This window comes from Pogona vitticeps, chromosome 7 (genome assembly GCF_051106095.1).
Source record: "Pogona vitticeps strain Pit_001003342236 chromosome 7, PviZW2.1, whole genome shotgun sequence".
Taxonomy (NCBI): Eukaryota; Metazoa; Chordata; class Lepidosauria; order Squamata; family Agamidae; genus Pogona; species Pogona vitticeps.
The window spans coordinates 19,946,410-19,971,203 of record NC_135789.1 but is presented as its reverse complement, the minus strand read 5'-3'; the positions used below and the strand labels follow the sequence as shown (position 1 = coordinate 19,971,203).

The window sequence follows — 24,794 nt, the reverse complement described above, 5'->3', positions numbered from 1 at the left end:
CTTCCAACTTCACTTTTCTATGATTCTATGAAGTCTGGACGAAATGAGTCAGGCAAGTGCAGAGAGCTGTGGGGGCCAGAAGTTGGCTCGAGAATGGAGGGGCCAGGTGGGACCAGGCAAAACCTTGCATTCAGACATGCAGAGCTTTCGTTCCTTGTTGCTGTTGCATCCGTCAGCGAAGGAGGAGGACGAATGTGTGCAGGTCCCTCGCTACCTGCAACTCATACACATACTGGCTCCCCACCCCACCAGTTATTATTTTTGAAGTCCATTCTCTCTCTCTCTCTTTCTCTCTCTCTCTCTCTCTCTCTCTCTCTCTCTCTCTCTCTCACACACACACACACACACACACACACACACACAATTTTATGCAAATCTGTGTCCTTCTTTTGGTCTCTTTCAGCACATTAGAAGAGCTGGCTCTTTCTTGAAGAGATGCCAAGTGATCAGCCGTTTTGTCTGGGCCAAAAACTAATGCCCCTTCTCCTTGCCTCCATTCTTGTAAGGATTCTGGGGGTCAGGAGGGCAGGGCACCCGCTTGGTGTGAGCCATCTCCCGCCCGTTGCCTCTGAGCCTTTTCCCGCTTCCCCATGAGCCAGACACGCCTTGCCTGGTTAACAAGAATCAGAGGCTGAAATCCTGCTGGTGCTACTCAGACTGCACAGCAGTGACTATGGCCTCATCAGCTCTGTGCCGCCGCTGATTCAAGGCTTCCTTTGGGGTTTGGGGGGTGCACGTAACTTCATTGCATTGTATACAAGTCACATATACCCTACATTGCCTTTAATCTGTAGCACATGGCTACTGATGATGATGATGTCACCTCTGTTGCACAACCCAATTTCAGCCACAGGATCCTCTTGAAAGAAAGACATTTGCTGCCCTTTCTCCCCGGATCCTGCAAGTTCCTACACATGAGGCTTGTCCACTCCACCGGCCCCCTGCCAGCTCCTTTCCAGGCCTGGGTTAAAGGCCAGTGGGAGTGGGGCTCAGGCCCCTCCCATTCTCCTGGGAGCAGGGCAGAGAGCGAAGGCCTCCAGAAACATCTGTTCGGGCAGGTTGGCTTCAGGTACTGCCTCTTCCTGGTACATCAGGAGCCATCGTTGCTTCCTTTGCTGGGGAGGTTGTATATTCGAGTGGGAGATGATACTAGGAGCCTGACCCCACTGACCACCCCCCCCCGCTAGCTTCAATTTCCTTGAAAAACCATGACACAAATTTTGGCGTACACACAAGGCAGGTGCAAATTTGTGCCGTGAGCAACCTTTTCTGCTCCTCTGCCAGAGATTGTTTTATTTTGTTGCAGATGTGGAGTTGATTCTTTGGAATGCCAAAGAACGACTCTCACGTGGTTTTGAATCGCCCTCCTTTGCATCCCTGAAGACAACAATGCAAACAATCAATGTCGATTTGGCTACTGGTCAATGTAGGCTCAGGTTAATGTATGAGAGCCTGGCGTGGATGGTGAGGGATCATCGCTAATCTCTGTGAACACAGAGCATGGTGGGTGAGGTTTTCTTTCCATGGTAGGATCCTCATCCGCCTTCTTTACGCAGTGAGTGCAACCAGTCTTCCCAGCACTGGCACTCTTCGGCTGACCTCCATCCCAGGGAAAATTCTGGAACAGATCGTAAAGTGGTCATTGTGCAAGCACCTAGAAAACAGTGCAGTAATAACTAGAAGCCAGCACAGATTTGTCAAGAATAAATCCTGCCAAACTAATTTGATCTCATTTTTTTGATCAGGTCACCTCCCTGGTAGACAGAGGGAATATTTAGACGTAGTATATCTTGACTTCAGCAAAGCTTCTGACAAAGTGCCCCATGAGATCCTGATTAGCAAGCTAATTAGGTGTGCGCTGGATAGATCAAGTGTCAGGTGTATCCACAATTGGCTACAGAATCATACTCAGAAGCTGAGGGTTAATGGGTCCTTCTCTAAGTGGGAGGAGGTCACAGGTAGGGTATCCCAAGGTTCAGTCCTGGGCCCAGTGCTCTTCAACCTTTTTTTTTAAATCAATGACCTGAATCATTGGGTGCAGGGAATGCTAATCAGATTTGTGGCTGACACAATATTGGGTAGAATTGCTAATACCCTAGAAGACAGAAACTAAATTCAAAATGACCTTGATAAGATGGAGCACTCCACTGAGAACAATAGAATGAAATTCAACAGGGATAAGAGCAAAGTACCGTATTTGATGGCATATAAGACGACTGGGCATATAAGATGACCCCCAACATTTCCACTCAAAATATAGAGTTTGTATATTTCTGAAGGGAAATGGTGGGAGTTTAGAAAGATAAGGGAGAGGAGGAGGGCAAGCGGCTGGGCAGGCGTCAGTGGAGGAAGAGGAGGGCGAGGAGGAGGGCAAGCAGCTGGGCGGGCAGCGACGAGGAGGGTGAGGAGGAGGGCAAGCGGCCGGGAGGGCGGTGGAAGAGGAGGGCGAGGAGGAGGGCAAGCGGCCGGGCGGGCGGCGAGGAGGAGGGCAAGCGGCCAGGCGGGCAACAGAGGAGGAGGAAGGCGGGCGGGCGGGCGGGCGACGGCGGAGGAGGGCAAGCGGCTCTCGGCGGCGAGCGGGCAGCTGGCTCAGCGGCTCAGGGTGGCGGGCTCTGGCTGCTCAGGCATGGCCGGCTCAGCTTCCCTCCCTCTGTCCAGACCGACTGACCGCCTGCCTGCCTGCCTGCCCGCTTGCCTTCCTCCCCGGCCGGCACGGCACTGCGTCACTCACAGTGGCAGCTCCTTCTGAAGTGCACCCGGTGTATAAGACGACCCCCCCCCACTTGGAGGCATGTTTTTCAGGGGGAAAAGTCGTCTTATACGCCGGCAAATACGGTACTGCTTCTGTGAAAAAACACAGTTAACAAGATGGGGAATACCTGTCTCAGCAATACTTTGAGTCCTTGTAGAGCACAAGCTGAGTATGAGCCATCCGTGTGATGTGGTTAAAAAATAAAATAAAACGCCAATGCTATTTTATGCTGTATCAACAGAAGTGTAGTCTCTAAATCTCGTGAGGTACTGGTCCCCCTCTATTCTGCACTGGTTAGGCCTCATCCTGAGTATTGCCTCCAATTCTGGACATTTCAAGAAGGACACTGAGAAATTGGAACAGGTTCAGATAAGGGCAACAAGGAGGATCAAGCAGCTGGAAATCAAGCCCTAGGAGGAAAGACTGGAAGAACTGGGCATGAGAGAAAAAAAAGGCTGAGGGGACATACGATAATATTTTTCAAAGACTCGAAAGATTGCCATTCAGAAGGAGGAGCAGGATCTGTTATCCCAGAATGCAGGATACATAATAATGGGCTCCAAGTGACAGGAAGCCAGATTTCAGTTGAATATCAGGAAAAACTTCCTAACTGTTAGAGCAGTAGGACAGTGGAACCAATTATCTTGGGAGGTTTTGAGTACTCTAACACTGGAGGCCTTCAAGAGAAACTAAGACCACCACCTGGCAGATATCCTTTAGTTTGTATTCCTGCACTGAGCAAGGGGTTGGACTTGATGCCCTCAGAGGCCCCTTCCAACTTTATGATTCTATGATTCTGTGACTTGAAAGCTAGCCCTACCGAGGAGCAGCAGGGTCTGTTTGCAATCATCCCAGATTGCAGGACATTTAAGAATTGGATCAAGCGACAGGAAGTCAGATATAGGCTGAATATCCTAACCGTTAGAGCAGGAGTGCAAGGGAATCGATGCCCATAAGAGGGATGTGATGGGTGCTCTGGTGCTGGAGGCATTCGAAAGAAAGTTCAACAACCATCCATCAGATCTGCTTTTATTAGGATTCCTGCCCTGGGCGGGGGTGGGGGGTGGGACTCGATGGTCTTCAAGGCCCCTTTCCAACTCTGTGATTCTAGGATCCTGGGAGTCCCAGCTCTGACCAGCAGGGTCCTCATACTTTGTGACGGTTGTACTCAAAGCTCCGGTACAGGAATTGTGAACTAAAAAGAAGTTTTATTCAAAAGGAACAGATTAAGACGTTTCAAGGCTTAACTGTCGTTTTTCTGTTATAAGTTGTCAAGCCCAAGTCCTTCTGCTTTGCTTCCTTTCTTCATGACAGTTTAAACCTATCAAGTCCTAAATGCATAGGGATGAGAGTTCATTTTTTGCTCACTTCTATTGCAACCCAACACTAGATGCCCAGGGTTTCTTTCCAAAAACAGCCCTCCCAGCTCCTCGTGCTTCCTGGTCTCTCTTGGAAGAGAGATAACTGCCTTGAATCCGAACTCTCCTTTGCCTCCTGTTTAATTCTCTCTCAGCCTCATGCAGGCTCACACACGCCAGCCCATTAGCTCACCGTTTCGTTCACATTCCAGCCCACCTCTGAACTCTTTCATCAGCTCCTCCTGGTACACAGCCAGCTAATCACCGTAAATCAAAGCCAGTCGCTTCCTGTCGGCACTCAACAAAACACCTGCATGCAAGGGACGACGGCCACACTCAAGGCATGCAGTGGGTCTAGGAAGTGGCTCCAGACAGGAATGTTGGTCTGTCCCAGCGTGGAGAAGGCATGCAGCCTTTTGGAAGAAGGTCAAACGGGAGCAGGGAAAGGAAGGGGAAGATGAGACCCCTGAGGGAAGTCGACAGCCTGTGTGTCGGCCAGACAGGTGGGAACGGGTGGGTGTCTCAGCAGCTGGTGGGCTTTGGCCTCTTGAGCAGGTGGGCGACTAAGGGAGAGGGGTTGAGGAAAGGAACCACCCGGCAGGTTGGTGGCACCAACACCATACAGGTGGGCTAAAGGGGGGGGGGGGGAACCGGCCAAGGCAGAATCTTAGCGGACAGTAAGGTGAAATCAAATTCACACCCACAAACGATGTGTAGCAAAAAGACTTTAAACATTTACTGAAGCGTGGCTCCCACTTCTGTTTGACATGACCCACCTTGGGTCCTTTTAACGAGAAAGATGGGATAAAATATTTTAAATAAATACCAGTAAATGAATGAGACTGTGTCATCCTTTAGTCCACCTAATAGACATTACAGTGTTTTGGAAGACTGTGTTTTGAAATGGTACAGAATCAAATTCCTTTATCAAGCACAAATGTGTTAAAATAATCTTAAGACACTGAGCACCTTGTCGTCTGGGAGATGTGAATGTTTATTTTGCTGTCAACTTTGATGATACATTATTTGACTGGATCGCTCCAGCTGTTAGGTATTCAGCTCTGAAGCGAGAGGTTGGGGGTTCAGTTCCCCATTGTGCGTCCCAGAAGAGCCAGCCTGGGTGTCCTTGGACAAGTTGCAGAGTCCCAGGGATTCCCTCTCCCCAGAAGAAGGGAAGGGTCAACCGCTTCTGATTATTCTCTACCTAGAAAACCTTGAAAAGGGTTGCCAGAGGCAGAATTGAGATGATGGCACTCAGTAAATGATGGACTGCACAGGCAAGCTGAAGTGAAGCAATGTGGCTTTGCTGAAGCTTGATTCATAGCCTCTTTTACACTTCTGTTTGAATTAGGTGGTCATATGGGGACGGCATATTGTTTCAATACCCCTCAATCTGATGTGGTTCGATCCTCGCCACACATACCCTTCCTTTGATCCTGCCCTGTGCTGATCCCCGGCTCTGCTTTTATGGTTCATTGTGAAGCTGGTGGGCTGATTAGAAGTGTTGTGTGGTGAGAGGGAAAAGGAACGGTTTGCCAAAGTTCTCTAGAACATGCAAATGTTTACACGCATTCTGCAGAAACATAGTTGTCTGCTGCAGGTTGTTAGAGTTGTTGTGCAGAGATGAACTAGCGTTAAACCCAGTAGTTTAAATACTCCAGAGCAATTAGCGAGAAAGACTGCATGAGCGGGTGTTCCTGCTGTCCAGAACATCACACCCAACTTATTACATCATCCACAGTCATCTCCCCACCACCACCTTTGCCATCCTTTTGGAAAATGAAATAACTGATTGCATGAGGAAAAGTCCATTCAAATCATTCCTGCTTAAAAAAGCAGAAGCCCCCAGTGACAGAGGGGGAAAAAACTCCATGTCAGGAGGCAAAAGGGCCAGGCTGATGCGTGTTGGACTTTTATGTCATGCGATCAGTTTTTAAAAAGTAAATTCATCTGTTTTACACTTGCAGCAAATCCAGCAGTCTTTCACCAGGTAGTCTCAGCTTTAGTTTAATTCCTGCGTTTGTGGTTTAGTTTTACATACATATCAGTGTTATTGCTGTGTGGTGGCTTGATGTGGACGAATGCTTATTTAAACCCCCGGACAAGTTCACACCCAGAGAAAGGGCAGAAGCCTGAACTGTCTGTGCCAGCCGCCACCACCAGTCCAGACAGTTGGCCTCTTGAGAAAGGAGGAAGCTGTGGAATCAAGGAACGAGAAAAGCAGCTCTGCAGAGGGCGCGGAAGACGGAACGTCCCTTGCGTGATACGGGATGAAGCTGAGGCAGAGGGATTCCTCCGCCCGTCCACCCCAAACCTCAGATCTGTAGGACAGTCATGGGGCTGTGGAAAGGCGGAGGTGGTTTGGGGTCCCTGCCGTGGAAAGGACAGACTAAGAGCACTTTTGTTTGTAAAACGGTCCAAGGAATACAGGAGTAAACGAGCAGAGGTGCAGATATTGTTGAGGAGCAGCTTCATCAAATCCGAGCGTTCTGCTTTGCTGTAGAAAGTCATTATGCCCCCCCCAGGTGGGTGGTTTTTGTTTTTGTTTTTTTTACCTAACCACAATCCTAAAAGACCAAAGCATTGGAGTTTGACAGCTTCACATCCAGAAGGCAGGCAAATGTCTGTCTATCCAGCACTAAACAATCATTCCTTCCAGCTTTTGAAATGCAAAGAGAGCCCTTTCTCTCTGCTGAGTGTTCTGTCCCTCTCTTGGTGGCAGTTCTTTTTTGGCGTTGATTTTTGTGATTGGTGTCTAGTGTGTGTGCAGTGAAGGAAGCAGTCTGCCCCAGTCTGCACTTTCAAGCAACTGTAAGTAAAGAAACACCTTTTATTCTTTCTCCTACAAATGTCTCAGAGTGAGTTAAGTGCCAGTTAACAGGAAAGGTGTGGATTCTGGGGAACTTGTACCTTTTTTACCAGGACTTCAAAATTCTGTAACACAGGCTAACATGGCAGGTCTTACCAAGGTAGCCATGGAAAAGCCTGCCACTCACAAGACTGTTGTTGTTGGTAGTCGTCTGTGGGTATGAAAACTTAGGTGGTTGTTGTAATAAAATGGCAGCTAAAGAGGATGACTTGGATGGCTCTTTGGACTCGTCATCCAACCTCTGGGAAGAGCACAGTATTGGCTCGCACAACCGTCAGTGGCTCGTTAAGGCAAAGCTGTTGGAACGGGGAAGGGGAAGAGGAGCAAAAGGGGGACGTCCGTGGCACTTAAAAGTGGCCAGCCATCTTGGCAAGTCTTGTGCTTCAGCAAGATGGCCCCGAGGAAAGAATGTCTCATTTGGTTGTGCCCGAGAGGCCATAGGGTTCCGGTGGGATCTGCCCAGGCCAGAAAGAACAGCAGTGTCTGGGCACAGAACCGGGAGGCACAGAACCGAGTTGTTTGAGGAGAGTGGAAGACAGACAGGCTTCTGGGGCCAACAGGCAGCGGGATTTTGCTCCAACAAGTTAAAAAAGAAGGGAAAGGATGGCGGGGGGGGAGAAATTACAGACTCTCTCCATGCAAAGCTCATACCAGCAGCCATCCAGCCATGTTTCTACACATATTTAATAAATTCTTACCTGTAAAGGGACGTGGTGGCGCTGTGGGCTAAACCGCAGAAGCCTGTGCTGCAGGGTCAGAAGACCAAGCAGTCGTAAGATCGAATCCACGTGACGGAGTGAGCTCCCATCGCTTGTCCCAGCTCCCGCCAACCTAGCAGTTCGAAAGCATGCAAATGCGAGTAGATTAATAGGGACCACCTCGGTGGGAAGGTAACAGCGTTCTGTGTCTAAGTCGCACTGGCCATGTGACCACGGAAGATTGTCTTCAGAAAAAACGCTGGCTCTATGGCTTGGAAACGGGGATGAGCACCGCCCCCTAGAGTCGAACACGACTGGACAAAAATTGTCAAGGGGAACCTTTACCTTTACCTTTACCTTTACATTTACATTTACTTGTACTTAGAAGAAGGGGAGAAGATTTTATTGAGGAATCCAAAGGTGGACTCAAAACACTTTGGCTGCCATTTCCTGTTTTAACATGTCATTGCCCCCCCCACAGAGCATGGTAGCCAGCAAGAGTGCCCAGTGAGAGCTAGGCATTGTCAGATGGGGAGGGGGCTTCATCCAGCAGCAGCCGTCCCCAGAGTAATCCTGTGCATTACTTTCATGCCTCACTGTCCTGGATTCAAGTCACTGACTGTCTTTGAAAAAGGTTTTAATCCTTTGAGTGCTAGGAAGGACCCACCTCCGGCATGGTCTGTGGCTCTTTACTGCACCCTCCAGTTGGCCAGCAAAAAAAAAAACTGTCACATTTTTGCTGTCTTTTCCATAAGATGATCCACAGACTTCCTTCAAAATAATTGTAAAATAATGAAATGTACGTAGGCAAATGAAAACTGCTTTCTTATTTCAGTGTTGAGGGGGAAATGGGAGATGAAATGATACAGCAGCTGAAAGGAAAGTCAACTTTCGAACTTTCAAACTCCTGTGATTGGAAAACTAAAAAGCCCAAATGTGTGATAGCTTTGTTGCGATGAGTTTTGTGGTCTGGAATTGAGAAACGGTTAACTTTTTTTGAAAATGGTAATTGCCTCTAACAATTCATTTAAAACAGGAAATGCATGTCAGTTACTGGAGAGGTAATTTTAAAAAAATGTAAGGAATTGTTTTTAGAGCATTGGCTGACAGGAAAATTCTGCATCTCCAAATGATTCAAAAGCATTTTTTTTCCTTAGTTCCTCACAAATTTTTAACACCGATTCCTGGGTTTGAGGAATCTTGAAAACACATATATATTGTTCCACTGAATAACCCTGAGCACTTCTGATCTCACCTGGTTTCAGAAGCAACGTGAGTACAAACCAAAGCAAAGGATCCTGGTGGAACTGCTGGAGAGCTGTTTCTTGCCAGTCAGGGTGACAACACATGTTTTAAATGTCTTAATTAGTTGAATTAATTAATGTAATCTGTTACTTTGTGTTCAGTACATAATGTAGTGAACGTTACGTTGCAGTTTTCTGTTATTGTCCATAACAGAACAATATTGACCGCCCAGAGTAATCACTCTGTCTAAAAATGGAACGAATGAAAGAACAAATGAATGAACGAATGAACAGTCCGACTCGGCAGAAGGCAGCTTCCCACGTTAAGAGAACAAGGGCCTCCCGAGCCATCTGAGCCGTAGTCTTGATTGGCAACTGCCTTCAAGCAAGATCCGGGTGCTGCCCCCCATTATTGTCCTTCTGCAGTCTGGCAGGGCCAGTAGGTGGCCTTAGGGCTAGTTGCTAAAGACAGGGCTTTTCATGGGTGGCTACTGGACCTGCACTGTTGATCAAAACTTAAAATGGCTTTTCCTGCATTTGTAATTTAGTATTATACAGGGTCTAATCATTTTTCAGTATAGTAACTTCTCAAATTTTCCCTGGGCTGTGTTTAATTCAGATTGTGAACCACCTTGAATCCCAGTTATGGAGGAGAAGGGTGGGAGAAAAGCCATTAAACCAGTAAATAAATAAGAGTTATGGGGCTGGCAGCGCTGTGGGGGGAAGGAGAGTAGAGTAAGGTGAGAGATGATAGAGGAGCTGTGCCTAGTGGGTGACACAGGGAGGAGAGCCTTTGATATCCTTTAGTGGCAGCCCCAGAAGGCTCGGGGTTCCACTGAAGCTGGATGGCAAGAGATTCAGGATGGCGAAAAGGGAGAACTTCTTTATGCCGCTCAAATTGTGGAACTCGTGGCCGTAAGGCATCATGAGGACTGCCAACTTGGATGGCTTTAAGGGGGGCCTTGAGGAATCCATGGAGATGTAGCATCGTCCGTGGCTGCTACGCAGGGTGGCCTAGCGAGGCCAGAGGCAGACTGCTTGCTTGTTCTTCAGCTCTGTCTACTCATTTTTCTCCTCGTTTAATGCAATGGCATCCACGAAAGTCATGGAAACGACATTATCGCTCTGTCTGTGGAAGAAGGGAAACATGGCTGGTTGTGGGCAGATTTATTTTGACCAATACATTAGACTTTTAATCTAATTTCCAACTTGGTGTATGCGATTCTCTTATATAATGTTTATTTCGAAAGCGAGGAAGGACCTGCGTAGAATTCCTGCCTGTTTGTGATTTATATTATTCTTTCCTTGTTCTTGTCATTGGCGGCGGCTGCCAGGCTAATGAAATTTGAGGATTGCAGTGCGGGTGCAGCGGGAGAGATCAGATCGGTTTCCCGAGCCGGCTTCTCTGCTCTCCCATCCATAGCTGTATCTGTTGCATCAGGAACCGCAAAGCGCCAAGCCGGGCCTGCTGGTTCAAACATGGCCGTGCCCAAAGGGAAGCAATCTCTTCGTGAATTCTACCCTAATTTGTAGTTCCCTTTTGCTAAATGACTATAATGGGTGGCATTTGAACATGCTGGCATCTATGGGGCCCGGTTAAATGTGTTTGCGTGTACAATGAATGGGCTTTAGCTCCGAAAGGTGTTTTAATTTGTAAAAACTATGCATCATTGCCTGCCGAGAAGATCTCGGCTCTGCAGCCCTCCTTTCTTTGCAGCAACCACCAGCATAGTAATGAGATGGTTGCCATGGAAATGTGCGCATTGAGCAACTTGCTGGTGTGCTGTAGTTCCCTGATTTTTATGAACCACTTTCCACTTTTTGTGGAATGACCGCAGTTCTCAGAGATGAGGGCGAGTCAGAAACACTCGCAGATACCTGCGCTAGTACAGACATGCGCATTCTTCCCCATGTGCAGCAGTTTCGCGCACACAAGCTTGTAGTAAGCAAGCACTTCGTTAATACCCAGGACCTTCCTGTAGAAGAACAAAGGGAACGGAGAAATGAGCAACGGAACAGAGGAATTACTTCCTCTGTTAATTAAGAATAAAAGCTTACAGTGGTTGGAGGTGAACTAGGCCAACCGCTGGCATAAGCCGCGGTGCAAAATCCAAAATCCTCCAACAAAGACCTCCAGCGCCGAACAACTTTTACCATTTTGAACAGAACTGGAATTGAAGAGGCAAGACAGTGCAGTGTGTGGGGAACCCCAGTTCAGTTGAGAGTTTCAAACTTTCTAGAGGGATCTTTGTGCTTGGCCTAAGGAAGAGCTGCACATTGTTGTCTTGGGCTCTCAGGGATAAACATGCCCAGTTCTTTCAGCCTTTCCGCCTAGGGCTTAATTTCCAGCCCCCCAATCATCCTGGTTGCTTTCCTCGTACTCAACGCAGTGGCATCAAAATATCAAAGGTTATGTGTGAAGTGCTCCTACTCTTTTTAAAAGGGCATGAAAAATCATCCCTGTCATTTCCCTCCTCTGAACTTGCACTTACTGCTGTTAAAATTCATGCTGTTGTTTTCAGCCCAGTGGTTTCCAAAGTACAGTATTAGGTATTCCACCCAATGTGGTGTTGCCTACAGATTTGATAAGTGTTCTCTGTATCTCCAAGAGCAAATTCCGCTGCACATACTGGGCTTTACATCTGAGTGCATTCCAATTTGACATACAAAGGGTAAAAGGAAAGTCACACAAAGCATTCCCTGCACTCCCTCATCCAAACCATTAATAAAAATGTGGAACAGCACCAGACCCAGGACTGAGCCTTGGGGTATCCCACTTGTGACCTCCTCCCAGTTAGAGAAGGACCCATTAATCATCACACTCTGAGTACGATTCTGTAGCCAATGGTGGATCCACTTGACACTTGATCTATCAAGCCCACACCTTGTTTGCTTGCTAATCAGGATCACATGGGGGACTTTGTCAAAAACATTGTGGAAGTCAAGATATACTACGTCTACAGCATTCTGTCTTTCTATCAGGGAGGTGACCCGATTAAAAATGAGATCAGATGAGTCTGATGGGATTTCTTCTAGACGAATATTACTACTCTGGCTGCAGCATTTTGAATTTGCTGAAGTTTCCTAACACTTTCCAAAGTAAAGACCCATAAAATAAAAACCCATGCAGAATGTATTACAGTAATCTGGCTGGGATCTAACTAAGGCATGTGTGTTGGTGGCCAGATCAGACCTTGCCAGGAATGGGTGCAGCTGGTGCACTATGACCACTAGTGAAACCTGAGCATCTGGGCTCATCAGAAATGAATTCAGGAGCACACCCAAGCTGCGCAGAGGGAGTGCAAACCCATCCAGCACAAACTAGCCATATTCTCCGTTTTGTCTGGATTAAGTTTCAGTTTATTCACCCTCATAAAACCATAGAATCAAGGAGTTGGAAGGTGCCTGTTAGGCTATTGAGTCTCCTGCTCAATGTAGGAATCCAAATCAAACAGGTCGGACAAAGGGTTGTCTTAATATTCTCTTGAATGCCTCCAGTGTTGAAGTGTACACCACCTCCCAAGATAATTGGTTTCACTGTCATACTTCTCTAACAGTTAAGAGATATTTCTTAATATCAACCAAAATCTGGCTTCCTGTAACTTGAGCCCATTGTTCCATGTTCTGCACTCTGGGTTGATTGAGAACAGATCCTGCCTCTCCTCTGAATGAGAGCCTTTCAAGTCTTTAAAAAGTGCTCTCCTATCTCCCCTCACCCCTCATTAATCAAAGCTAAACATGCTGAATTTTTTCAGCCTCTCCCCATAGGACTTGGCTTCCAGCCACCTGATCATCCTTGTTAGCCTCCTCTGAATTTATTCCAATTGGTCAGCATCCTTCTTGAAGTGTGGTGTCCACAAGTGGACACAATACTCAATGTGAGGCCTTGTTGTTTAGTCGTTAAGTCATGTCTGACTCTTCGTGACCCCATGGACCAGAGCACACCAGGCCCTCCTATCTTCCACTGCCTCCTGGAGTTGGGTCAAATTCATGTTGGTAGCTTTGATGACATTGTCCAACCATCTCATCCTCTGTCGTCCCCTTCTCCTCCTGCCTTCACACTTTCCCAACACCAGGTTCTTTTCCAGGGAATCTTCTCTTCTCATGAGATGGCCAAAGTACTGGAGCCTCAGCTTCAGGATCTGTCCTTCCAGGGAGCACTCAGGGTTGATTTCCTTCAAAATGAATAGATTTGTTCTCTTTGCAGTTCAAGGGACTCTCAAGGAGAGGCCTAACCAGTACCAAATAGACGGGGACAAGTGCCTCACAGGATTTGGTGACTAGACTTCTGTTAATGGAACCTAAAATAGCATTGGCGTGGTTTTTTTTTTTCTTTTAGCCGGATCACACTGTTGACTCATATTCAGCTTGTGATCCACAATGATTCCAAGGTCCTTCTCACTCATAGTATTACTAAGCCAGGTATCCCTCCATCTTGTAACTGTGCTTTATTTTTATTTATTTTTATTTTTCCTAGGTGGAGGAATTCACATTTATTCCTGTTGAATTTCATTCAGTTGTTTTCAGCCCAGTTTTGAGCCTATCTAGATCATTTTGAATTTTGTTTCTTAAAATGTTGAAGAGCACAGGGCCCTGGAGTACCCCGCTGGTTACCTCCTCCCAGTTGGAGAAGGACCCGTTGATGTCAGCTGCTGCTGCTCAAGAGTTCTGTCAGTGTATACTTCATCTTCCCTTATAGCCTTAAGTGTGGCTACTCAGTGCCCCAGTTCTCTTACAAAGACAAACACTGCACAAACTTTGCAGGTCCCCACAACTGAAGTGTCTCATCCCTCCACAATCCCTGTTAGCTTTTTACTTAAAGTTGATTGTCAACGAGCCCATTGGCAGAAAAGCCTGCCAAGACATGAGAAATCTTCTCAAGAGCTGTTAGGAAACTTGTTGGATCCATCCACTTCCTCGGGCAAACCATCCGAATCAGTTCTCCACCTCTTGAAGGAGACTTGAGTTTCGGTGAGTCTTAACCCCACCAAATAATGATTTGTCAGTGACAACAAAACTGCAGGGAATTCCTCCTCCGCAAGCCAACGGAAAACCAGGTCTAAATTGTGCTCTGCATCATGGGTTTGGGGCTGAGGCCATGAAGCCCTGAGCCACTCCTGACCCATCTGTCTCAGGAGGGAAGGGCAGGAGAGGCCAACCCCACCCCCTTGGAGAGGCCAACCCCAAACCCAGCCAGCTCAGGTAGGGAGGCTGTTGAGCCATGGGGTGGGTGGGTAGGTGGGCAGTACACTGACAGAGTCCTTATTCTGCCCTGGGCCCCTATAGCATCCTTGCTGCTTTCTGCCAGTAAAATGCTGCCAACTGCATATCTTGTTATTGTTGTTTCTTCTACTTCTCCATCTGAATTGAATATACTTTTCTATATGAACAGATAGGGGAGAGGACATGCCCTCTAAAGAAAACCATTCTGTTCTCACAGTAGCTTTTTGTCTACATTGCAGGTTAAGTGCTGAGGGACACCCATTTCCTTCAAAACCATCCATAGCTTCTCATGAGCCATACAGTCAAAGGCTTTGCTGTAGTCTGCAAACAGATCGAACTCTTTCTGAAATTCTTTGCTGCATTCTTGCAGCCAATGGATATTTGCAGCCCCTCTTCCTTTTCAAAGTCCAACTTGAACATTAGGCAAATCTAGTTGCAATACCTTAAGCTTGCATGGGAAATTAATGCAAGTTACTGTGTTCCATGCCATCTGCTTACTTGACGATTGGAATGTATATTGAATGTTTCCAATCTGTGGTCAGTTGTTTTATTCATTATTGCATGTTCATGTTAAGAGATTGACAGTTTCAGTCTCGGCGGCTTGATATAGTTCTATCAATATTCTCTAGTGATTTATTTTTTACGAGTGTTTTTAGAGCAGCTGTCACTTCATTGTCTAAAATTACAGGTGCTGCATCATCAGATTCCTCTTCCTGCCATCTGTGTAAATACAGTATTTTCAATATATTGTTCCCACTGTGTTCCTTATTTTATCCTGGTCAGAGATTGTGCTTCCCAGTTGGTCTTTCAGTATTCATAATCTAAGGTTAAATTTATCCTTGGTTTCTTGGAAGAAGTATCTTGTTTATTCCACTTTGTTGTTATAATTGACTGTATTTCTTTGCACTGGTCATTGTCATTGTCACCTTTCCTTTTCCTTTGGAATTTTGAATGTTTCTCAAAATTCAAAAGGAATTTAGACTTTTCTAAAGCCATCTAGGCTTTCCTTTTCATTTTTTAGTTTTGCATTTTTGCAATCCACATTTCTTCTGGTTCACAGTCAATTGAATTTAGTAATGCAAATTTGTTCTTATATGATCTTTATATATGGCCTAAACATTGGTTAGTGTTCTTTTCAGCTTTACTCTGATTATATGTACTAACTATTCATGGTCCCTGACACGATCTGCTTTTGGTAGAGAGAATACAGCTTCTCCATCTCCTACGTCCAGTTATGTAGTCTATATTGGCCATCTGGTGATAGCGAGATGAATGCCTTTTGCAGTAAGCACACACCTGTACAGCATTTGCAATAAACAGATTTTTTTTTACTTCACAGAACTATATGATTCATTCCCCTGCTTCATTGCCCAACAACATTTGGTTCTTTCTGTTCTCATTTTGCATTTTACGTTCATGACCTTACAGTATTTTGGTGTGTAATCAGTTTCCTCTTGGATGCTTGCATAAATGCTTTCCATTTCATCTTCTTCAGCATCTGTCCTTGGAACATAGACTTCAGTGGTGGTTCCATTGACGGCCTTTCCCAGGATGGATGCAATTCGCTCGGAATTTGGATTAGAGCCCCCGACTGCTTGTGCTACCTCTTGCCTCAGTAGTAGTTCCATTCTGCTTCTTCTGAGTTTGTCATTTACAGAGTAAAACAATTTGGACTGAAAACATCTCATTCCACTCCACTTTAGTTCAGTGACAACAAGCAATGCAATGTTTATATGTTCCATTTCCCCCTTTGCCTTGATTCATACTGCTCACCTTCCATGCTCCAGTGTATATGTTGTGTAGCATCAGACTTTGCTTTCATGTCAGCCTATAAACACTCTTTCAACTTCAATCTAGTTACATCTTAGCCTATTTGTTCTTCTTTGTTCTTCTCCTTTGCTTTAAGCAGAGTATTTGGGGGTGGGGGAGCTGCCAGGGAATCACCTCTTTTACTTGCATTTATATGACCTTTCCAACACCCAGATGTTGATCAGTCTAGCCCTCTTCCCCAGCGTGCAAACCCTTCTTTAGTACCTCCATACAAACATCAGCATACCCACATCATCAGTATGGCTTTCCCATACTGGAAGCAACACAGGTGAGAATTAAAGGGGGCCCTTAAAAAATCTACAAAAATGAAACAAAAATTCTAATTCAGACCCATGATCTGTGACAACAGCAGAGCTCAGAAGTAACAAGTGTAGCTGCCTAAACCCGTTGCATCTTTTCGTGATACTGATGATACAATAAAATTCCATTTTAGAAATAGCACAACAGATGAAATCTAAGTCTCCTTGTCAAGTGTGTTGCATAGGAGCCTTGAGGCGCAGGGTTCAGTCCCGGGTGTTCGGCTCAAGCCTTCCGTCCTTCCGAGGTCAGTAAAACGAGTACTCGGCTCCCGGGCGGGGGGGCTTTAGGGGCTGTAGGGTGGTAGAGAAGCCCAAGCCTTTAGAAGAGTTTCTTGTGTGGTTCATGTTAGCTCACCGCACTCCCTTCGCTCCTGCTCCCATGGAGCTGTTTTATACAGAGTCAGAATATTTTTACATCTAGATCCCCCATGCTGTTTAACATCTACATGAAACCGCTGGGAGAGGTCATCAGGAGGTTTGGGCTGAGGAGTCAGCAATATGCTGATGATACTCAGCTCTGCCTCTCGTTTTCCACCAATCCAGGTGAGGCAGTTTCTGTGCTGAACTCATGTCTGGACCTGATAATGGACTGGATGAGGGTTAATAAACTGAAACTCAATCCAGATAAGACAGAAGTGCTGTTAGTGGGTGCTTCGCCGGACAGGCTAGAGGGCCATTTCCCTGCCCTGAATGGGGTTACACTCCCCCTAAGGGACAGGGTCCGCAGCTTGGGGGTGCTCTTGGACCCCAGTCTAACACTGGAAGCCCAGGTGGACTCGGTGGCCAGGGGCGCCTTCCTTCAGCTGTGGAAATTATACCAGTTACGGCCCTACCTGAACGAGCAGAGTCTTATGACAGTTACACACGCACTGGTAACATCTCGCATAGATTACTGCAATGCGCTTTACGTGGGGCTGCCTTTGAAGACGGTCCGGCGACTGCAGCTGGTCCAGAATCGAGCTGCACGGCTGGTGAGTGGTGGGGACGCTAGGGAACATATCAAGCCAATTCTGTTTACATTCGCTGTGGGCTAAACTGCAGAAGCCTGTGCCGCAGGGTCAGAAGACCAAGCAGTCGTAAGATCGAATCCACGCGACGGAGTGAGCGCCCATTGCTTGTCCCAGCTCTCGCCAACCTAGCAGTTCGAAAGCATGCAAATGCCAGTAGATAAATAGGTACCATCTCGGTGGGAAGGTAAATAGCGTTCCGTGTCTAAATCACACTGGCCATGTGACCACGGAAAGATTGTCTTCGGACAAACGCTGGCTTTATGGCTTGAAGAGCGGGATGAGCACCGCCCCCTAGAGTCGGACACGACTAGACAAAAATTGTCAAGGGGAACCTTTACCTTTACCTTTTACCAGTTGCTGCCCGAGCCCAATTCAAAGTGCTTGTTTTGACGTATAAAGCCCTAAACAGCTTGGGCCCTGGATACCTGAAGGACCGCCTCCTTCCATGTGAACCTACCCGGCAGTTAAGATCTAACCAGGGGTCCCTTTTGAAAGAGCCATCCCTTAAGGAGATAAGAGGAAGGGCTTGTAGAGAAAGGGCCTTTTCAGCAGCTGCCCCCAGACTTTGGAATGCCCTCCCGACTGAGATTCGTCTGGCGCCGACGCTGATGACATTTCGGCGCCAGGTCAAAACCTTTCTGTTCCAGAAGGCTTTTAACTGAAATAATATCAGCTGTAGGTCTGATGGCAATTTTTAGAATATATATTTTAATTGCATTTTAATTATTTTGCCCTTTTATTTTGCCTTTTTATTGTATTTTAAATGCTGTAAGCCGCCCAGAGACCTTCAGGTAGTGTGGGCGGCATATAAGTTAAATAAATAAATAATGATTCTTTGAGGCAGTGGTTGTCTTTTGCTGTTTTTAAGAAAACAAAAGCATTTTTATCTTGTAGAACAGGTTGGGAAAACGGGGTGGGGGTGGGGACCCAATTTGTGCTAGTGTTCCTGAAGGGGTTCCCCTTTGCCCTGACCGGAACCCCAACATGAAACGGGTGGTTGGCCTCAGGCTGGAGGGAGAGACGTGGTTTTTGCCCAGGAGAGCTGCCCCCCCGGGGGCACCAGAGGGCACACACAGCTAGCTGTTCTTGCGGGCCTGGAGCAGAAGTTTAGAAATTTTAGGGAGGTGGAAGGAGGAGTTCCCTTTGAGGGCTTTTGTTGAGCCCTGGGAGGGGCAAAAAGGCGCAGCCAGTAACATCATCTGCTTTGAGTCATCCTTTGGCAGGAGACCGAGTCAAGCGCCGCGTTGCTCCCACCCTTCGACAGACCTTCCCGTCAGCGTCCGTCATCGTATCTCGCAGCGCTGGATCCAGGTCAGCATCCATCCCTGGAACGTGTCCTAATGAGAACAGGCAGCAGACGGAAGCTGCCTTGGATCCAGGATTGCAAGATATAAGTCATCATCATCCCTCTCAATCAGTGTCAGATTTCAAGAGAAATTCTGTATGTTTGATTTCTCTTTTTTTGCTCACAGTGTCCAAAGTTCCACAAAACGTTTGCTCTGCTTTTGGCCAAAGTCAGTGGAACTTTTTAAACGTTTTGCCCTTACTGATTTTCAAACAAAGTTAACTTCTTCCTCCATCTCCCAGAAAGAAAAAAGTTCTCACAGCACGTTTGGCTCATGAGCCTGTGAGCACTGGCAAATGTTCTTCAGGGGATTCCCTTTTGCCCCGAAGGAAGCCCCAACGGGAACCCTCCCATTGGCCTAGGGCAGTATCTCCCTCTCAACCCTGTGTTCCAGAACTGCTCATTTAGAAAGATATTTTTGTCTCCTGTGCTTTGGGACCACAGATTTCTCTGGCAGCCTCCCTTCTCTGTTGCCAAGTGAACCGTGAAGAGAAGAAATTAGGGGGCCAAGAAGGTCCACAACTTCACTACATGTTTCACTGAAATATGCCACATCCACACTGTGAAAGCCATGGCGTTGGGCTGGACTGTGGAGGCCTTCTTCGGGGGGGGAATCTAGGGGGTAGCGTAGTCTTGTCTAATCTTTTCTTGAAGACTTCCTGTGAGGGAGGGAGAAAGCTTTTATAATCCAAACCTCTCTGCCTGATGTTCAGCTGAAATCTTCCTTCTTAAAATCTTTGTTTTTAAGCCACTTGTTAGTCCACTAATGAGACGCATACCCAACTCCAGTTCATAGGATGTGGAATGAACCATGGCAGAGCAGATTGTCCTCATTTAGCAAAAAATGTATGACAGGATAGTGTGTATGCATTTTTAAATGAATCGTGTAGAAATTTACCTTGTTAATCATGAGTTGGGAGCTGCAATGTATTAATGGGTAAATCAGTAAACCAACCGTCCCTTCCTTCCTTCATCAGCTCCTTCCTTCCCTCCTTCCTTCCTTTTTAAAACTTTTCTTTCCACTGGGTGGCCCCTTTTTTCTGAGCTTTGCTTGTAACTCAGGGGTGTGATCACTCAGGGAAATAGATCACATTTCCGAGTACTTGTGGATCACACGGCGTACAGTGGGGGCTTGACTTGAGAACTTAATCCGTATTGGAAGGCGGTTCTCAAGTCAAAAAGTCTGTAAGTCAAGTCTCCATTGACCTACAGTGCATTGAAAACCGATTAATCTCGTAACAGGCCGTTTTTGTTCCATTTTGGTTTTTTTCTGGTCTGTAAGTCAAATCTCAGTCTGCAAGTCAAACCTAAATTTTGCGGCCAGAGAAGTCTGTAACTCAAAAAGTCTGTAAGTCAAGGGTCCACTGTATTGAAATAGAGGTTTTTGGTCCTGGGGGTTGAGCTCAAGAGATTTCCCATGGGACTGCCATTCCCCACAAAGGAAGTCTTGCCAGGGTGATCCGATGCATCCCTTTCCCACCATCTGATCACGAGTGCAGGAAGTTTCCAGCTGGGCAGGACTGCTCGTCCTCATCTGTAGGATGTGCTCTTCCAGCTTGTCCTGACGGGCCATCGGAGAGTGGCGGCAGGGGCAGCCATGGAGGCGACAGGGGACTGGGCAGTGGCTCCCGTTGCTAGCACGCACCATCCCCACCACCGCCCCCTAGGAACAGAGCCATGGACACAGACTCCTGAGGTGAAAAGAGCGCCTGCCACCTAGCCTCGGTCTTGCAGTCAGCAGCTCGGCTGGCATGATCAGATGGTGGGAAAGGGATGCATCGGATCACCTTGGCAAGACTTCCTTTGTGGGGAATGGCAGTCCCGTGGGAAATCTCTTGAGCTCAACCCCCAGGACCAAAAACCTCTATTTCAATACGCCGTGTGATCCAGATTGCAGATAACCCGCTGCGAAGAGCTCCCTGCGAGTTGTCTGCAATGTGTCCGTTGCAGTTGCAGTACGTGCAGAGCGGATACACGGGAGAAATGTTGCTTATCTTCACCTCACTGTGGTGGGAAACTGTGGGAAAATCCCCAGGGAACCACCACTGGAACCAGTCCAAGTAGCAGTTGCATGAAAACGGGAGAGATTTCTGATAAATGAAGACAGACTGCAGTCTTTAGTTAAAAAGCATGTCACCGGTGAATCAGGAAGGAAAATGTCTCCCTTCTTCCCCTGAGGCATGTCTTTTTATTAAGTACCATCATTAGCATTTTTTAGCATAAAGATAAGATTTTGGCCAAAGAGGCGTTGAGTAACAATCTTGTATACACATTCCACACATGCGCAGAGAGAAAATCATAGAACAATGCTTGATTATGCTAAGCACCACATAACAATACTTAATTATACCACAAGATAGAGCTCTAAAACTAAAAACTTCCCACAGGAAACGGACTCCCCTTTCCCCAACTCTTAGAGAGTTTTCTTCGAGACGCAATCAGGTGAGGTGCTGGACAGATTCGCTTTACATGTGTTTGAAATTTGGATGAAATTTGGATGAAATTTCCTGTCTGGAGAAGAGGAACTTTGATCCACAAAAACTGCTGGCTTGGCCATGCCCGATTAGTCTTTGATCCTCCTTTTTTTCCCCCCTCTTCTGTGCCAAACATTCTATCCTAAACATGGGATAGAACGTCTTCCCCCTTCAGCTCTCCAGACAGAAGTAACGTGGGCTTGGCTGGACTTCTGTCAGTACTTCTGATTACTGATAAACTTCACATTAAGTTTGGAAATGACTAAGGCCCAAGAGAAAGAGGGCAACAAGTGTTACAGGAGGAGGCAGGGGGGTGAATATTGTTGTTTCTCTCATTATATGTGAAAATGAGGAACCACCATTTTCCCCCTCCCCACCTGATAGGAGTTTTTATGTGGTTTCCAGTTGCTTCCAACGTATGGGGATCGTGTACATGAGTGACCTCCAAGAAGTCCAGCCATCCGACAGGGCGGTTCTGTGGGAGTTTTTACAACCTCGCAGGATGCCTGGGCTGGTGTGACTGTCAATCACTAGCATTCCCTCCTGCCTCTGAGTCAAAAGAGAGCCTACCTCTTTGCCATTAAACACTTCGCAATGCCCAGGTTGGGAATCCATGCTTTATTGAGTTGTTTAACCTTTCTCATTTCTGCTTGCCTTTAACTTTTCCCAACATTAGGAAGCATTTATGCAGGCATCCCGAAGTTTAATAATTTTTGCTCAGTCTGAGTGATTTGATTTGATCCGGGATCCACTTGATTGTCTTTCCAGTGGTCACAAAAGGTCTTCTCTTACACAATCATTCCCCCCCCCATTAGCCTTTTTCACTAGCTTCCACAACCATACTTGAATGTGAAAGCTAGACAGCTGGGAATTCTAACTCTCAATATTCCTCTGATTTCTTTTGGTTCTTTTGATGCCTTCATTGTCAACTTTAAAGTATTTTTGACTTCTTAATACTGAGCTGCTGCTTTCTGCCACAAGGCGTACACAAATTGGAAGCGAAATTGTGTTTGTCAGACTTACTGAACTCGTATGCATTTTATATAGCTGCTGCAGCGTTGTTGCATTAATTGGCCGGTCTGTATACATTTGCTTTGTGTATATCGCTGTATTTATCATTTCCCAAAGTGGAAGAATGCTAGTTTTGCACAGAAACAGGGAAAAGGTCCCTGTTGTCTCATTTGGGTTGTATCCTAAGGTGAGAAATCTCAGGGGGCTAACAAAGCTTTGACAAACAGGCTAAGAGCAAGAATCCCTTCCATACCTAGCTGGAGGCAGTGTGAGTGGAATCAAAACCTTGGTTAACAAAGAGGTTCTCTACCTTCCATGTCACAATACAATGGTATGAATTTGTTGTGTCTGCATTTTTGTTTGAACAAACCTAATTTGTGTTTCTTGCATTCATATGCCTATTTGCACAAAATACCTTCTGTGGATGTATTGAGGCAGGTTTCCATTAAAAATAGGGGACAAAAATGAATATTTATAGGAAGTAGCTATAGAAAGGCCTATTTGTGAGAAAGATAAATGCCAAAATAACACTAATCATTTTATGCTTTTGAAAAATTGTAACTAAATACATGTGAAATTTAACATGGGAAAAATATGAGGGGATGGGAAAATTAACAACAGTGGAATACTCTATGTCATAAAAGATCCTTTAAATCTTGCTCTGCTCAGATTGAGAGCGATTACTTACAAATTTTATACAGGTCACAAATGAGTTGCAACATTCGTTCCACCCTATCAGGGGGCTTTCAGTGATGAATACTTGGCTAGTTGATGTACTTACTCATAAACCAGGTGATTTGTATTTCTTTCCATGGCTGCTGGAATTACTGTTAGAAGCAGTTTCTCACGACAGCCACCATTCATAAACCAAATCCTTAAAAATCTGTATTTGGCTACCTCTTGTGGGCATCTGGAGAACAGCAGCCAATTCTTTACTGAGTTCTTCAAACATACAATCCAAATGGTTTTGCTGAATGGCTTTTGATGTCAAGAACTAAGGTGTCCTTTAGGTGGCTTAAAATAATTCATCATTAATGCACCATTTATACTATTCAGAATCTGTACTGCTTTATAAGGGTTGCTGTTTGTGTTGTGGACTTTCGAATTGTTCAACATTACAGTAGTTGATTTTAAAGGTCTCAAGGAGAGGTTTCGCATCACCACATACAGCTCAGGGAATTTTCATTGCTGGGCAAGAATTTTGAATCCATGTTTCCTGTCCCATCCTCTTATCTATTACTCCACACTGGTTCACTTTTGAGGGTGATTAGGGCCTTTATTAGGGACGTGCTGGCGCTGTGGGTTAAACTGCATAAGCCTCTGTGCCTGAAAGGTCAGAAGACCGGCAGTCTTCTGACCGGCAGATCAAATCCACACAACGGAGGGAGCTCCCGTGATTTGTCCCAGCTCCTGCCAACCTAGCAGTTCGAAAGCATGTAAATGTGAGCAGATAAATACCACCACGGTGTGAAGGTAATTGCATTCCGTGTCTAGTCGCACTGGCCACATGACCATGAAAACTGTCTATGGACAAGCGCTGGCTCTATGGCTTGGAGACAGGGATGAGCACTGCACCCTAGAGTTGGACACGACTGGACTCAATGTCAAGGGGAACCTTAGTGCCTTTATTATAATAAAACAATACAACCAACCTGCTAACTTTCAATGGAGTTGGTGATCTATTGATAAGAAGCCTTTAGATAATGGAACATAACCGAAAAATGTCATTTGCCACAATATGTTTCTGTTAAAACTGTTTTTGAGCTGAGGACCCCAGTAATTTGGGGAAATGTACTTCATAGAAAACAAAAATATTTGAGAAATGAGAATACTGATTTTTTTCCCCAAGCACTTTTTTTGGAGCAAGTTGTGTTAGATGGCAGAGTAATGCATTCTTACTTTTTTTTTTTTTGCCAGTTTGACATGCAGCGGATAACACTGGAAGAACTAAAACATATTCTTTATCATGCGTTCCGGGACCACTTGACAATGAAGGACATTGAAAATATTATCATCAATGAGGAAGAGAGTCTAAACGAGAACTCAGGCAACTGCCAGACAGAATTTGAAGGTGAGACCTCCCCCTGCATACTCTTGCAGAGAATGTCATGCCTATGCTTTGAATTAAAAAGCAAAATAATGCTTGTGAATTGGAAATCCTCGGGTGTGCAGATATTTTGGAAGGCTGGTGCAAATCATTTTGAATAAAATTTGAATGCATTTGCATGCAGCCTCTTAGACTCACTCAGGAAAGCCGTTGCACAGGAGCACTGCTAGAGCTGTGTCCTCTTTCACTACCGGTCTTTGTGCTCATGGTGGTCATGGCATATTTAGGATATGTCAAGGCAGTGTGAGAGAACCATTGCCAGCCATCCAGAACTAAAGGCAGCATGTCCTGAAGCCAGTCAGTCAGTCAGTCAGAAACCTTTATTGGCATACTGAGTACAGTAAAACAGACAAATACAATAACATACAACTAAAATGTTCACTGGGTAACGGGTAGGAAGGGCCAGCCAAGAGCATATTTAGGGCTCTTCATTCTGCGAGACCGTGCTACGACGTCTCTGCATGATGGCATATACGTATCTGGCAGTTGACAGGGTAAGTTCCTTAATATTGCCACTTAGAAGATGCTGCATTTTCCCTGTAGCACATGCTATTTTATTGTACTCTGTACAAGG

At 46.0% G+C, this 24,794-nt stretch overlaps 2 protein-coding genes across 3 annotated transcripts in view; both read left to right on the top strand.

Moving 5' to 3' along the window:
* Positions 1–24,794, top strand: part of LOC144583991 (uncharacterized) — a 484,560-nt gene that overhangs the window by 294,171 nt on the left and 165,595 nt on the right. The window lies entirely within an intron of this gene.
* Positions 1–24,794, top strand: part of CALN1 (calneuron 1) — a 152,692-nt gene that overhangs the window by 116,750 nt on the left and 11,148 nt on the right. For both annotated transcript variants that reach the window (XM_072978223.2, XM_072978224.2), the window contains exon 5: positions 24,031–24,184. In XM_072978223.2, the coding sequence (XP_072834324.1) occupies positions 24,031–24,184 (154 nt within the window). The remainder of the gene's footprint in view (positions 1–24,030; positions 24,185–24,794) is intronic.